The sequence below is a fragment of the Dermochelys coriacea genome, chromosome 1, assembly GCF_009764565.3.
Source record: "Dermochelys coriacea isolate rDerCor1 chromosome 1, rDerCor1.pri.v4, whole genome shotgun sequence".
Taxonomy (NCBI): domain Eukaryota; kingdom Metazoa; phylum Chordata; order Testudines; family Dermochelyidae; genus Dermochelys; species Dermochelys coriacea.
The window spans coordinates 237281729-237299191 of NC_050068.2; the positions used below are offsets into that span (position 1 = coordinate 237281729).

The 17463-nt window shown below is 40.9% G+C and overlaps 1 protein-coding gene across 1 annotated transcript in view; it reads right to left on the reverse strand.

The window, feature by feature from the left end:
• Positions 1–17463, reverse strand: part of PIK3C2G (phosphatidylinositol-4-phosphate 3-kinase catalytic subunit type 2 gamma) — a 305063-nt gene that overhangs the window by 37735 nt on the left and 249865 nt on the right. Inside the window, exons 29-30 of the mRNA XM_043516861.1 lie at positions 11783–11858; positions 1327–1421 (exon numbers count right to left, since the gene is read on the reverse strand). Coding sequence (XP_043372796.1) covers positions 1327–1421; positions 11783–11858 — 171 coding nt within the window. The remainder of the gene's footprint in view (positions 1–1326; positions 1422–11782; positions 11859–17463) is intronic.

Below are 17463 nucleotides of genomic sequence, written 5' to 3' on the forward strand. Positions count from 1 at the left end.
AGGATGTTCATATAAATAGGACTCAGCAGCAGATGTATCCCGTGCAATCTCAACTCTCAGGATGGTGCATGGAAAGAGAGACAGTCTCTTGGGACCCAAATCTTTTAGGACTTTATAGATCAAAATGAATACACTGAATTGTAAATCAGAAGCCTGGGGAGTCTATAGAGAATAGTTGGGGATATGTAGGCTTCACATGACTGATACAGCCAACCAGCCAGCCAGTCTCATTTTGTGTTGGCTGATGCTTGGCTGAGTCCAATTTAGAGCAAGTGATTGTAATCTAGTCTGGAGCTGAAAAAGGCATGAATGAACCCAGTGGAGTCCATGGCATGGAAGAAATGTCACAATCTCCTAGTTAAACAACGGTAATGAAAGGGTCTTCTGGTCACCGCCATTGCCTGAGACTGAAAAGAGCAGTTGGGAATTCCAGAGCCTGTAGAGGCTATTAATATCAAAGAGCAGACATACCACTTTAGCTGAGGTAATGCATACTGCCCTCACAAGATCCCCTAAGCCAACCAGCATCATCTGAGTCTTGTCTGGACTGAGCCTTGCCAGTCCTATCACAGCCACACTACCGGAAAGCAGATACTTTTACCATCTAGGTCTGCTGAAAGTAGAGCTGAGCATTGTCATCCTACCACCCCACACTGCAGCCTAACCCACTTCAGTATTTCCTCTAGCAACTTCACAGGGAAGTCACTTCAGAAAAAATGGCGGAGGGAGGTGGAGGGGAGAGTTTTGTCGGCATATAGAACGTTGTATGTGATTATAATTTGGGGGAGGAGGGGAATGGAGCACATAGACTTACGAAAAGTTCCAGAGGCACTATGCCCCCTTATCCAATAGCAAATGATGTTCCTGAACTTCATGTATGTGTTGAACAGGAGAGCTGACATGTCTATACAATCCCACGTGAAAGAACGCTGGGGTAGATAAGTAAGTACTCTCCAGCTAGGACCTTACTAAGAAAGGGACAGAGCCATTGACATGTGACTCCATCCACTCCTGGCAAGAGTCAACAACAACTCGGAATCAGTAATAGCTAAAGCAGCTTCCAGAGCCATTATGGACACCTAATCTTTTGTGCATTGCCCGTAGGAGATCATCACTGACCATGAAACTAAAGATTCTAGTTTCTGTACCACACCCTGGCTTCAAACCTTGTTGAAAGAGATCAGATATGTTAAATGAAAAGAACTGTCACAAAACCTTCTGTAAAATATATTTATCTGCAAAGGACGTTGTGAGGATTAATGTTAGCACAGCACTCTGCTAACATAAAATCTTATGCTAGAGCTCAATTATAATCAAAGGACTTACAATATTCCTCATGTGTTTCAACAATATTGTCAGGTGGGTGCACTCATAGGATATGACTAACTGCACTCCAGGTTTCTGTTCAGTAGATTTTGGACCTGAAATAAGCAAAAGAAATTAATTTCCAGTTACTGAAAGTGTGAATTTCCAGTTAGTGAAAATATTAATAGGAATGCATAGCTAAAGCATTGAAATACTATTTTAAATAGCATGTATAACAAAATATTGCCTGCTTAAGGAAAGTCTGGAATTAGAAAACACTAAAGATGAGCTTGTTATAAATATTAGAGAGGCCATTAAGAGAGATTTAAAATTTTCCATTTGTTGTCAGTCTCAATTTCAGCTGGAATGTTATGACTTAATTGTCTATACCCTAAAGGTATTTTTTAGGAAAATGAACATAATTAAACTGTTGTTTGTGATTTTTCCTATATATTAAAAAAAAATCTTATATGGGCTTTCAATTTCTTCCAGTTTGCAGTGGGGGAAAAAAAGCTCTTACTTGTATAGGAGGCAAGGCATGTAAATCAGTGCAGAATTTGGCTTACATTTATAGACACAAGAGTTTGCAGAAAGGTCCCAAAACAACTGTAGATTTATGAGAGCTAAAGATACTAGGTGTAAAGAAAAGGAAAAGATTACTGTATTTTTGCCAGTTGCAGGCAGGGGTGAAAGTAACATTCCATACTTACCAGTACAGAGGCCAGCTCTGGCTCCTGGAAGGGGTGGGGCCTCAGGTGGAAGAGGCGGGGCTGGGAGGGTCAGCGTCCCCCAGCCAGCCCATCCGCACTGCTTGGAGTGCACCGCCCAGGGCTCCGGCAGCGATGTAAAGGGCCCAGGGCGCTGTCCACTGCTGCGATAGCAGCAGTGGTGGCCAGAGCCCCAGGCCCTTTTAAATAGCAGCCCTGGAGAAGCTGCCCCTTTTTCCACCCCCGGCAGCAGCCCGGGGGGGGGGGGCGGTGGAGAAGGAAGGAGGCAAAAGGGGGAACGACGTTAAAGCGCTGCCATGGCAGCGCTTTAACATCAGCTGAGTATGGGCCGGTACTGGGGGCCACTTTTTACCAGTTTGCCATACCTGCCCGTACCACCTCACTTTCACCTCTGATTGCTGGCCTGATCCCATGGCCCTGATACTTTGCACAGATTCTTATTAATATGCAGTTACAGTCTGATCCTGTTCACACTGAAACCAGTGGCAAAAATTCCATCACCTTGAATGAAAGCCCAGTCAGGTTTATAAATCTGAACACTGACCCAGTATTTCCTATTAGTACTTTTAGAGGCATTGAGCCAAATGTCTTTACCAAAAAGTTGTGTTTTTTTAAAAATTGTGGGATAACAAATGCAGGTTAGCTGTCTTGCTGTAGAATCTTAGTGGAGAGGCACAGGTAGCTTTTACCGTGATGTAGTTAGGTCAGGGTCAACATTTTACCTCCCACCTGTGGTTGACCTCACGTTGCTTGAAGTAAAAATGACAGTCTCTTGTCTCCACTAGGATTTTTGTAGAGAGATAGCTAACCTTCATTATTTATCCTGCTGTAAAAAAATACCCTCAACCTCGATGTAAACTACTCTAACTTTACTGAAACAAGTAGGGTTTCATTTTACTGACACTAGGACTGAATTTGGCCCATTTACTAGACTAACAAAAAAGTGAGAGTTTGCTCCTGTTATTATTTATTTGTTTTACTGTAGTGCCTCGGAGCTCCAGTCATGGACCAGGATTCCACCACGCTGGGTGCTGTAAAAACACACAAGAAAAAGACAGTCCATGCCCCAAAAGCTTGCAATCTAAGTATAAGCCAAGAGTCAACAGCTGGATAGAGGTAGATGGGGGAGCACACACAATGAAACAATATTGTCTAATAAGACAAGATAGACACAGGGTGGGGAAGGGGTAGAACACACAAGTAGAGTGAACAATGGGATGGCAGCAACTGTCATGTTAGGTCCACCATTTTGGGGGATGGGATGATACTTGGGAGAGGGTCAGCTAAATGAAAAGAAAAAGTGAGGGCAAGGAGAGTGAGAGGGACAAGGCAGAGGAGAAGAGGGTAAGGCAAGGCAGGTGTGGAGTGAAGCTGAGATGAAGACTCTGATGAAGGGGGAAGGCAGGGAGGAAGGGAGGGCTGAAGCAAACGGCCAATCAGCAGAGGGCAGAGAAAGTCAGAGCACTTTGAACTGTTTTGACTGGAATGTCGAGAGGTCCCAGCTTTGGCTGCTCCTGTTCCTACCAGCTGGAGTCTCTGGTTGGCTACTTTCTACTGCTCTCCATCATGCCATGGGGTGGGAGAGGAGGCACCATCTGGGTCCTTGTGCCACCGGACTAAGACGATGTTGATGGGAGGGATGACCCCAGTTGGGCTCCACTTTATGCGCTCTCCCCACAAGGGTAGCAATCCTTGCTTTGGCTTTATCTGTTGCTACCAATCTGTGGCTGGCTCCTCTCTACAGATTTCACCCCCCACAGGGCCCAGGGGATCACCTAGATCCCAATGCACCCAGACTGTGGCTGGGTCTCTGCTGAACAATTCTGGAGGGGTGCTGGAGGAGGGGTAGACACCATTTTATCCTCTCCTCCACTGCAGCAGACATTAACCCCAACATGCCAGTACAGCTATGCAAGTATGAGTGAGGTTCTGTTCTGCTTACATGATTATCAACAGAAGCATCAGGAAAAGAGTGCTGCGTCTGCCATGCAGCGTGTTGGAATCTGCCGCTCTGTGACAAACCTACTTTAATCCCATCCCATTTTCAAAAGTGATTTAGGCACTCAGGAGCCTGTGTCCCATTGACTTTCAGTGAGGTGTAGGAGTCTAGGTCACTTTTGAACTTTTTGAGATTTAGGCTTCTAAATGAATTGGGCATTGTGATACTGTGCAGAACGCCTAAATATCTTCGAAAATCTGGGCCTTAGTCTCTTTGTGCCTCAATTCCCCATTTGTGCAACAGGCATCAAATTATTTTACAAAAGATTTGAAGAATAAATGCATAGATACTTTGGAGGTGCTCAGACATTATCATCATAGAAGTTTCAGCTGATCATAGAATATCAGGGTTGGAAGGGACCTCAGGAGGTCATCTAGTCCAACCCCCTGCTCAAAGCAGGACCAATCCCCAATTTTTGCCACAGATCCCTAAATGGCCCCCTCAAGGATTTAACGCACAACCCTGGGTTTAGCAGGCCAATGCTCAAACCACTGAGCTATCCCTCCTTGATAGCAGCTCGATAATTAATTAGATAATCCAAATACTCCCAAAACTTTGGGAAAGTTCAGATCAAAATCTGAACTTCATAACTATTCCCTATTTTTACAGAGAGCCCCAAACCCAGATCCACAAGTCCTGAACTCAAGTGATATTTTTTGATTCCCCCTCCACTGCCAAAAAAGGATGCTGTTTAAACAGAAAGACACGCGTCTCTGACATGTCCTATGCCATCATGCAATGCAAGGGAAATCTTTGCTAAGTACTCATGAACAGAACACTGAACAGAATAGGTAAAACCTGCCTAATTAGAAAGCAGAGATGCTGCTGTCCTCCTGCTGTAATAATTTGCATACCTATTCTTTTCAAAAATATTTTTGTAAACTGGCCACATTTATATATTTCAGTTAGGACTGTCGATTAATCGCAGTTAACTCATGTGATTAACTAAAAAAAATTAATCACATTTAAAAAAATTAATCATGATTAATTGCACTGTTAAACAATAGAATATCAATTGAAATTTATTAAATATTTGTGGATGTTTCTCTACATTTTCAAATATATTGATTTCAGTTACAACAGAATACAAAGAGTACAGTGCTCACTTTATATTTTTTTTATTACAAATATTTGCACTGTAAAAATGGTAAACAAAAGAAATAGTATTTTTCAATTCACCTCATACAAGTATTGTAGTGCAATCTTTTTATCATGAAAGTGCATGATTTAAAGTACATTTAACGTCCCTATAAATGTAGGGATTTTTTGGTACATAACTGAACTCAAAAACAAAACAATGTAAAACTTTAGAGCCTACAAGTCCACTCAGTCCTGCTTTTTGTTTAGCCAATCGCAAAGAGAAACAAGTTTCTTTACATTTACCAGAGATAATGCTGCCCACTTCTTATTACAATGTCACCTGAAAGTGAGATCAGGCATTCACATGGCACTGTTGTAGCTGGTGTCGCAAGATATTTATGTGCCAGATGCGCTAAAGATTCATATGCCTCTTCATGCTTCATCCACTTTTTCAGAAGACATGTTTTCATGTTGATAACACTCATTAAAAAATAATGCATTAATTTTATTTGTGACTGAACTCCTTGGGGGAAAATTGTATGTCTCCTGCTCTGTTTTACCATCATTCTGCCATATAGTTCATGTTATAGCAGTCTTGGATGATGACCCAGCACTTATTTGTTTTAAGAACACTTTCACTGCAAATTTAACAAAATGCAAAGAAGATACCAATGTGAAATTGCTAAAGATAGCTACAGCACTTGGCCCAAGTTTTAAGAATCTGAAGTGCCTTCCAAAATCTGAGAGAGGTGAGGAGTGGAGAATGCTTTCAGAAGACTTAAAAGAGAAACATTCTGATGCGGAAACTACAGAGTCTAAACCACCAAAAAAGAAAATTAACCTTCTGCTGGTGGCATCTGACTCAGTTGATAAAAATGAATATGCGTTGTTCCGCACTGTTTTGGATTGTCATCAGCATGGATTCATGTCCTCTGGAATAGTGGTTGAAGCATTAAGGAACATATGAATCTTTAGTGCATCTGGCATGTAAATATCTTGTGATGCCAGCTACAACAGTGGCATGTGAACGCCTATTCTCACTTTCAGGTGACATTGTAAACAAGAAGCAGGCAGCATTATCTGAGCAGCACACCTGCTCTGATGCCTAATCTGGATAAGGAACAGCTGGTGGACCCGCATGCAAGCGCTCTACATTGTTAAAAGGTGATGTTCTCTGTCTGTTCTCTCTTATAAACAAGGGCCAAACATTTGTCTAATGGAAGACACAGTCAGAACTCCCATTGACTTCAATCGAATCAAGATTTGACTTCTAAGGATTGATCTGACGCTCACTGAAGTCAACGGAAAAGCTCCCATGAGTGCCCGAAGCATGGCCCCCGGGCTAAATAGAGTTCACAAGTTCTTTTAACATGACTTGTGGATGCTCCTTCTTTGGGACTCCAGGGTAAGGCTTGAGTCAGCTGTGGGTTTATTTATTTTTGATGATTACAAACTAAGCCAGCTAATTTATTTGGAAATTAATTGCAACTTCAGGCTGAATGATTTGCAGTGTTGCCAGGTTTGTGTTCCCCTTATTTATTTGGATGGCCATTTTTTAAAGCAAATTACAGCCCTACTTTATGCTCTCCAATGTTTCTGGAATCATCATTTTTAAACAAACCATGCACTGTAGTTGCCATGTTGTATGAGAAATTAAGAAATTAAGGCAATAGATGCATAGAAATTGATCAAATCTCCTTGAGGGAAACTACCCTGGAAGAATGCTTTGCTTTTATGCGTCGAAGGATTGCAAAGTGCTGTATAAACCCTAACTAAACAAGCTTCTCAGCACACCTTGAAGGTAAGTAAATCTTATTCTATCTTCTACATCCCTTGATTTGTCTCACACCTTTCCTCTCAAGACCTGTTTTAATGATTTACCATCAAAGGCTGATGGAACCAGTTCAGTTTGAGTGGATTGGGGTAGAATACTGCATAAATGACCAACTGCTCTACTGACAGTTTGGTAGAGAATTATAATCCTCCTGTTATCAACTGTTGAAAGATTAGCTCCTAACAATCTCTTTCCTAGATTTGGTCTCGTAAGACATCATGAAATATTGATGGCCTGCAAAAGATGAAATACTAGGAACACAACAAGAAGCACATATAAGCAAGTGCAGCAGAGGGAGTTGTCATGTATCACAAGGATTAGTACAACAGTCTGGTCTCTCTAGGGGTGACTCACACACTAGGCACTGAGAGTAAAGCCTGCACAGGGAGGTGTAATGCACATCTCCCCCCTTCAATGAGCCTGGCTTTTGTTTTAAAAGGAGATAGGGCCTATTTCTCTGCTGGTATAAATGGGCACAACTCTACTGACATCACCTAATTGTACCAACACAGACCTGTCCTATATGTGAACCATTAGAAATGACAGCAACCATTTCATTTCTTCACAGTGTATAGTTGAATGGTCTGGAATTTTAATATTTTCAGTAGATGTTATTCAGTAACAGAAAAATAATCATCATCACTGAATATCAAAATTGTTTTGATGGCTATTTTTCCACAAAATAACATTTTTTTTGGTCATCATGAAACACCTTAGGCAAAATCATTTTGTATACCTGTTCCCCCCATAGTAGGCTAAGAGTACCAGGTTGCATACAATATTGAGTATATTTCAGAATGCATCCCAGTGGGAATACTGCATCTGTATTCATGACAAAGTAAATTTGGCACTGAGTTTTAATCTCTTCATTGCTAGGAGCACAGTATAAATTCATACATTTTAATTTTTATTGTACTCTCTTTAATAAGTGTAATTACCTACAATCTTTGAAAATTAAAGTGATGTAAGTGAAGGATGATGTCAATCAAAATTCATAATCTGCTTGTTATGAGGTATTCTTTCTAACTAAGAGACAGGGCTGAAGGACAAATCACCAAGTTCCTACTCAGGCAAAACTCTTATTAAAGCCAAGTGGAGTTTTGCCAGAACAGAGAGACAGTAAAAATGGAGGCCTGAATCATCCCATATATAGAAAAAAGGAGTAAAACCTCTGGGCAGGGGAAGGGAAGAGGGAAGGTGTCTCCACACACAGAATTCCCTGCCTTCTGCACCATCACTCCACTAAAGGGATGGGCTTCACTTCTTGAGAATATGCTTAAGGCCCATCTTCAAGCCAGGAAGATCCCAGGGTTTCTATGGGAACCCAGGGCCACACAGGGCAACACATTGTTCCTGTCCCCATAGAATTATAGAACCATAGGGTTAGCACGGACCACCATGGTTATCTAGTCTACCCCCCACCCCCACCAAGATGCAGGATTTGTTGTAGCTATCCAGCCTCCTTTGAATTTTAATTTTATCGTCCAAAGTATTTGCAGTCCTCCCTAGATTTGTGTCACCTACAAATTTGATCAGCATGCTCTCTATTTCTACATCCAGGTCATTAATAAAGATGCTAAACAACACAAGACACAGAAGAGATCCCTGTGGAACCCCACTTGAGACCTCCTTCCAATCCGTCATCATTCCATTAATAGCTACTCTGGTTCCAGTTGTTTAACCAATTATGCATTCACTTAATGGTAGTTCTACCGAACCTGTATTTCTCTAGCTTACTTATTAGAATGTCATGTGGGATCGTGTCTAAAGTCTTGCTAAAGTCCAAGTATATTATGTCCACTGCATTCCCCCTCTCCAGCAAACCAGTTACCTTGTCAAAGAAGGAAATCAAGCTGGTTTAGCATGATCTGTTCTTGGTAAATCCATGCTGGCTCTCAGTAACCACCGCTTTATCCTCCAGGTATTTGCAAATGGAATGTTTTATACATTGCTCTAGTAGCTTCCCAGTATCGAGGTCAAACTGACTGGTCTATAGTTCCCCGCCTCCTCCTTCCCCCCACCCCCCCTTTTAAAGATGGGCGCTACATTAGCCCTTCTCCAGTCTTCCAGTACCTCGCCTATCATCCATAAGCTTGCAAATATCACCAACGGCTCTGAGATTTCTTCAGAACTCTAGGGTAAATGGCAACAGGCCCTGCTGACTTGATTCATTCAAATTAGTTCAAAGAACTCTGCTGTGTTCTTTACTTATCCTGATCTGCATTTATTTCCCTTTATTTTCTATAATAACTTCTCTGGTCATGTTTTTTTTTGTATGAAGAGTGAAGCAAAGTAGGCACTGAGCAGTTGTGCCTTCTTATCTTCTGTTACTGGCTCATCTTCTCCACTGAGCAATGGGCACATGCCATCCCTGATCTTTCACTTTTGACTGACATATTTGTAGAACCCCTGCTTGTTGTCTCTAACACTTCTTGTCAGTTGTAACTCATTCCTTGCCTTGGCTTTCGTGACTTTGTCCCTACATACTTGTGCTCTTCCCATGTATACATCCTTACTGACCTGCAAGTCCTTCCATTTCCTGTATGTATCCCTTTTAGGTTTTAGATAGCTAAAAAGCTCCTTGTACAGCCACCCTAATCTCCTGTGACTCTTCTTATCTTTCCTCTGCATTGGAATAGCATTATATTGAGCCTCTAGTATTACATCTTTCAGGAACTGCCTGCCCCCTTCGACTCCTATAGAATTGAAGGGGGCTGACAGGGGGCTCCTAGACTCAACACACATCATTTCCCACTTTCCAAAGGAAGTTGAGGGAACAGTGCTCTGGAGGTGGCTACGCTCTTTATGCAATTTAGGGCCTTTTTTGTGTTCTGTGCTGGTACAGTGACAAGCATAATGGAGCCCTCATCTATGACTGCTACTGAGATACAAACAAAAATAATGTGAAACCAGGGGGAAATACCTCTCCGTAGCCATGTAAAGACCTCAGGATTTGGACATTAGAACAAAGAGAAAGGGCATTAACTACTTCAATCTGAAAAATCTATGTGATTGTCTTACTCTCAAAATCTTTAACAATTAGTGTTTTATGTTTTCTAGGGTAACTGGAGATGAATATTTCTGTAAGACACAGATGCCTTGCTTATTTAAAGCATTTCTCAAACTTTTGAAAGCCAAGTTCCCCTGCAGGCAAATGGCTTCCTACATCCCTATCTCTGATTATTCAAGGCCTATTGATCTTAACTTGTACATCTGCTGTATCCCCCTCCCTCTGGCTAGTCTTACAAAGTCCCCACATCACCATAAAAATATAAAGAGTTAACCAACAGGTTGGGTTATCGATATGATAGCTTGGTAGCTCACTAAATTCTCAGAAAATAAATGATGGTCCAGTTCACAGAGTGAAAGGTTTTCTTCTTTAACCAGTGTACCATTGGCTATATAATAGTTATATGGATGGTCCACTGGGTTCAATTCCCTCTCTTCTGCAGACTCATCATGTGACATCAGTGTCTCAGTCCCTCATCTGTAAAAGGGGGTTAACAGTAGTTCCTGATCTCTCAGGGGTGTGGAAGATAAATAAATTTAAGACTGAGAGGTACTTAGATACTATAGTAAAAGAAGCCATAGAGAGCTATAGGACATAGCCCATGAACCCAGGCTACAAGATGTATTAAAGGTTTGGCTTGAATTTTTGCAACAAAACTCTTCTCTTGTCAGTGCTTTGCATCTTCCCAATCCTGGGTCATCTGGGTATCATCAGAGCAACCATAACCAATTTCCAATGGCCCTAAGGGAATTGATGGGGTATAGAGAGGTCTTGGCCACGGCTCTTGTGCTGCAGGGAGAGGGGCAGTAGGAGCCACTATAGCAATTCTACACTACCACAGGATCTCTCTACACAAGGGGAATCCTCCAGTGGCTGGTTAAACCAGAATTAGAGTTGCTTTGTGTCACTAGAGTAGTATAGCCAAGGAGCAGGGGCTCAGTCTATAAAGAAGAGGAACAAGCACATTGGACTGGAAGGAATGTGGCATTGTTAACAGCCACTCAGTTATGAAATGTGGATAGCTGGAGCTTTCTTATCGCTTGGAATATACAGCAAAGCTGAACTGTTTTGGTGCAATCAGAGTAGAACCATGGCCTTCAGCATTAGGTTTTATTTCCCCCACCCCCAAAGTTGACTGCAGAAGATGAGCTAATATGCAAGAGTAAGCATTAGGTAACAACAAAGCCAACAAGATAGCTCATTGGTGGGGCTTCAGGACAGAAGAGGGAGATGGTTAAGAATTTAGACATGTTAAGGAAACAATGTGCAGAGCATTATTAATTACTGAGGAACAGAATATAATAGTGCTATTTCTATAAGTAATGCATATTTAGGCAAGATTAACCACATGTTCTGTTATTTACATGCCCCACTCATAGTGAAATACCCTCATTGACAGGTCATTGCTAGCATACATTGTTCTTTCCCTGTCTCAACACATGCATGAAACTTTGTTATACCTCAAATCCTCTTTCTTAAGATTGTTATATGAAGAGGGGTTTTAAGAAAAAAAAGGTTCCTGGCCTAGTTTGTTTCAAGTATAAATATATATTTGCTTTAATTATGATGTAAGTATAGCTAGAAATAATACAACTAGTAGGGGAGGGGATGTCAAAGCCAATTGGGGCTGCAGATTGTATTAAAATATTTGTATTAATTTCTACGAGTCAGGAAATAAAAAGTGAACTGAATTACTTACTGGTTATTATACTCACATTAACAAACAAAAAACACGTTTGCCAATGGGTTCAGTTAGACCCACCTCTGCATTGCAGCATTCAATGTTACCAAGACCTTAAAGTGATCAAAATTAATAATTTACATGCCTAGGCTAATAAGTGCAGATTCTTCTGGCCAGTCGGTTTTGGACCCATCGAGGAAAAAGCTGAGGATGTGCTCATTCTGAAATCAAATAAAAAAAAAACAACAGAAATATTACATGCTGTGAATGGGTGGGGGATGTGCTCCATTTTCCAAAACTGGCCCCGAAGGGCAACGGTCTGGTTTGTCTCTTGCACATGCACTAGAGGAATAAGCAGGAAAGGGCAGCCTCTTCCCTCTCATTGCAGGGCCGCATGGCAGGATAGGGCCCTAGTACTCCCTTGGATGTTGCTCTATGAATCCAGATGCACACCTGAGTGGGGTGTAATCACAGCCCCGACCATCTGTGTAAAAACTGGGTTTGACAGCAGACACTAACAAGGGTGCATGCTGCCCCTTTTTGGGGAAGCAGGAAAGAAGCACACCTGAGGGAGTTGTACCTTGGCCCCATGAGCCATCCTGCCCTGTACTAGCTGGATGACTCAGGGACACTATGTCTTTGCTTCTTCCAGTCAGCATGCCTCACAACAGCAAGGCCAAAACGTGGTCTCAGATTAGTGTTTCTAGTTGGTAAATATGCTGCAAAATATTTCATCCCCACCCCCTGTACAGCCCTTCAGTGAAGAGGAAGTAGTGCAGAAGGTCTTGCATTGGTCCCCTGCACGCAGGGTGAAATTCACCTCATTCAGTGGACCAGTGTACGGCCTGTGGTAACACATAACTTAAGTGGGGCAAACGTCTTCTGTTGGCTCTCTGTACCCTCCCATTCTAACAAGACTAATAAAGAGTTAACTTTCTGACAGAGCTCAGACATGCAAATAGGAAGAAGAGGATCATTTTTCACCACATTGTTTAAAGAGGCCTTACCTCTTGTGCTAGAATAGAGATTTTATTTGTGTTAACTGACCCACGGTGCTCTAGTAAACAGATGTAAAAGGTATTTGAATTCAGTTTTAGAGCAGTAAAGTAATAAACCAAATCCCCTGGTCTCAAATATTGTGCAGTGCAATAAAAATGTGAATTTCAAAATGAACACTTATAAGAGTTCTGAATCAAAGCTGGACAGTAATTGCATTTTATTAGCTTTTTCATAAAGCAGCATGTCAGATTGTCCATGCTTTAATGTGGTTAGACTAACCACATTTATATCAGTGTTACCGGGATTGACACTATAACAAACTGGATGCTGCACAAGAGCCTTTTCAGATTCCAGCATTCAAATGTCATCAGCATTTTATAGGCCTAAGAGAAATAAGATGTCTCTTATCAACAGCATGTCCTGCTTCAGTTTGACAAAATGCAGCAAGAGACAAAAACCGAAAAAGAGGAGCTTTATGATAAATGTAGCTCCTAGAGCAATTAACATCTAGGATTAGCAGACAGAAGAAAAAGGAACATATGCTCAGCATTCAGATATGATTTAACAATTTGGATTTATTTTGACATTTGTTTCTGCTTTTTATTTTTTATTTTGCTGTTTGAAAAATAAAACCTCCAAAATGCTTCTAAAAATGTCACTTTTCCTTGATTCAAATAGGAGAAGAAGTGATTAGCAAGAAAGGGCCAGTACTCCAGATAACGCTGAGTGTTGATAAATACAAGGTAACTTTAATCTTCTAGGGATATCTCACATGTGAACACATACACTGCTTCAGGTAGTAGTGTCATCTTGAACATTTATTAAATGATAGGATTATTCTTTATGGGACCCTTATTTGCTTTTTCAGCACAAGTCTCTATAGGCAAGTGAAGGGAGACTCAGCATTTGAAGGAGTATATTTTTGGCAGCTCAGCCCTTATTTAATAGTATGAAAAGAAAGCAGATAAATGTAAGTAGTCATCCTACCTTCATAAACTCGAGAGGACAAGTATGAGGAGGCAGAAGGAAGAATATTTTAACACATTTGAAAGGGAAATAAAAATTCTTTACTGAGCTTCCTGTCTTTCTACTTCCTCTTGCTTGCTCTTTCAACACTAGATAGGTAGATTTATATTGGTGACACAGGGAGAGTACTGAGAGGGAAGAGCAGAGGGTTATTTCAGGTTACCATAACTGCAAGTTCTTATTTTCACCAGTACCTGCAGCGTCATTTAAGAGCACAAGCCAAATGGTGCAAAATCTCATGACAGGCATACACATAATGGACACCGTACATCCCTGATGCCTCATTATTGATTTCAAGGCATGAATTTTGCTGTGTGTGTGTGTGTGTGTGTGTGTGTGTGTGTGTGTGTGTGTGTGTGTGAGAGAGAGAGAGAGAGAGAGAGAGAGAGAGAGAGAGAGAGATTGAGAACAATGACTTACCCAGCATGGTAACAATACAAATAGGGAGACAAGATAGGTTAGTGTTGGCAAGTGAAAGGGAAAAAAAAAGTGCCTCAGACAGCCCAGGACCAAAGGGCAGATTGGCCAGCCCACATAGGACACGTGAAAACACTGCCAAGGCCAAGGAAAAGATCTTCAAAGTGTTTGTTATAATAGGCATCCAGTCCATAACTGCTTGAGAGACAGCAACTGCTCGGCAAACTATGTGGAGGCTGGGATCTTAAGTATCGGGAGTACGTCTGCATAGTACAGGACATGCTCATTTAGACGCCAGTTCACCGAATAATTTAAACACATGCTTAGGTTCATCCCTATTCAGCAAAAGACAAACACATGTTTAACTTTAGGCTTGTGCTTAAGTCCAATTGCAGTCAATGCCAATGGGACGTAAGCATTTGCTTAAGTGCTTTGCTGAATGTGGACAGACTGATGTATTAGAGCCTGAGACAGCACACATTAAATGAACACAAATTGTATGTTTTCTAAATGGTTGAGTGCCTGCATTCCATTAAGGATTAACTGCTAATGATTAGAAGTGTTTGGTGCTGGTCAAATGGTTTTGGTGGCCTCAGTACATTTCCAAGTGAACAGGTATCCATGTTACAAAGACACACCACCATGAGTGGCAGTAACTGACCCTATGTTGTCAATTTCAGCATAAGCCAAGGAGTGAATTGACCATGAACATTGAACTACTTTCACAGAGAGAAATGTTCTCCCCAGGTCAGTAATTTTAGTTTAAGTCCCTTAAAGCAATGCCTGTATTAGGAATTTTAGGCAAAGTTCCCATCATTGGTCTTATTTTTATCTAATAAAAATATAATCTGTAAAGTTTAATGGTTGATGTTCACCCGGTTGAATCAAAAGGTCAAATATTCTATTAGGGGAATCTAAGTACCTGAGCTGTAGGTGTCTCTCTGTTCAGAATTCATCAATATGCTCAGCTGTTAAAATTGAAAGGACCAAATTTCTGCTTTCAGGTACGCTAGTACAAATCTAGAACTCCTAATTCTACTGACCTTGGTGTATATATTCTGAACTTACATTAGTGTAACACAGCAGACTTTGGCCAGGCATCTCTACAGGAGCCTAAGCAAAAATTACCTTAATACTTGGGCAAATAAATTAATCATAGTCAGATTTCTAGACAGCAATAATTCCAGTAGAAAAAGAATCAGCCTGATCTGTTTTTTCAGCTGTCTGCCTATCTTCTCTACTCGTTTTAGAGTAGGTCTGGAGTCAGAGAACTCCCATGCTTCTGTTATAGTTCAACAGGCCAGAGAAACAGCAGGAAAGAAATAAATCAGAAAAAGCTGACCCTGCTGAATCTATGACATCTTCAGGAAATGATAGGGGAAGATAGGAGATTGCGAGCCCTGAGCATTTTGGCTCTGCTTGATTGCAGTGTGTACATGAAAAGTGAAAATTCAAGGGAGCCACATACTTCAGACCCTCATTATTTCCATCACATTAGAGCGACCCCATGAAATGAACACTGGAGCCATTTTCTGATTTCACTTGCATTGGTGTAAATCCAGAATAGCTCCAGTGACATCACTGGTTATTTTGGACTTACACCACTATGTACATGAGGGGAGAATTTGGCCCTGGAGATTATACAACCTTCCGCCATATTTATGAGGGATTTCTTTGCTCAAATAAAAGAAAGATGTGAAAAAAATTTAAAATACAGATATGTCCCTTTTCAACCTTAATTACTTTTTTGCAAAGCATTAGTTAGACTAGCAAAAGGTGCAAAATTATTGCCTGATTCTCATTTATACTAAGGTCTTAAAGTGTGTACTTATGTAATTTACAGCCATTTCAATTTACACCCATTTTAAAGCTTCTTTACACTGACATAGTGGTGTAAAAGGACTTCAGTATAGATGAAAATCAGATCCTGTATGTTTCAATGTGCTAGAATCACATCTGAAGTTAGCAGTAAAATTTCAATGACATCCATGGACTTTTATGTGCTTACACTAATACTGAATTTGGCCCAATGTTTTTAGAAGTATCTTGTGGATAAGTAAAAACAATTGCACCCAGGAAAAAATACAATAAACGTCACCTTCCCACCTTTAAGGTAGTGTAGTTTTGCTAATTGAGCTTTCCATGAAATTTTCAAAAACCCAACCCCCCCCCCCCCAAACAAGCCAAAAACCTTTATGCATGAACTCAGTGGGACAATTCAGGTATGTTTAATTAAGCACATGCATTTTGGTAGGATAGGAATGGACATCTAAAATCCGTGAGCTGCATAAGCACACTGTAAATCCAATATATTGAAACCAAAACGAACACCACACATTTTTTAAACAAGAAGAGATGAGAAAATAATCCATGCCCAGCTGAGTAAGTTGATGAATTCTAAACAGCAACCCCTCATACACATTCAGATACATAGATTGCTAGTTTCCTATTTATACAAAATATTGAGGGCTGATAAATTAACATTACTTTATATTCAGTTCCATAATTGAAGTTAAGCTTTTTGTATGCCAGGGCCAGCTGCAACTTCTCCTTCAAACTACTCAAAAAAAATCACCTTAGTCAACAACTGACATGTTGCTGCTTGACACAGGATCCAAGAGCTGACTCAATTAATAGTACCTTAATTTGGTTTTGACTCCTTAGGGAGTGGACAGACTCCTACAGCATTAAAATGATGAGCAACTGTGATAGCGCTAATTTATTTTATATATTATGGCTTTTGGGTTGTTATGGACCTGAAATCTCCATTTAGCCTATCACTCAGCTAGAGTTAGTAGTGGGCATAAAAAAAAAGGCTGTCTGTGAATGTCACAGATTTTATTTACACTGAGATAATGTGTAATTTTGTTGTTCCCATGTTTCAAACCTTCAATTTATTGTGTCTTGATGTTTCAACTAGTTTCTGGATTGTTCTCCCACCATAAGACACCACTTGGCTGTTGTCATTTAATGAGACAAAACTGCAAGAGTCCAAATATTTCTGAACATGTTCTCATGTTTATCCATGATTATTGCCCCAATACATGCAACTAACCAACCAACCATGATATAATTGGTGCAAAATTACAATATTTACCAGTGGCATCCCCTAGTGGCTAGATCACTTTCCTATGTCCAGTGCCTCCCACTGGCATCTACTCCAATACTATGATGACCTGACCTGCCTTTAAGTGATGACTCGATCCTCCAGCTGGGTCATCAAATTAGTTCACTTCCTTCCAGAGGAAGGAATTCTAGGGAAATTATATAGAGTCCCATGGGTCTTCAGCCCACCTGTGGACTCCTGCAGGTGGCCAGCCCTCTCCACAAGGCTCTCAGCACCTCCGTCCTCTCCTTACTGTGGAGAAGAGGGGTGGGAGGGAG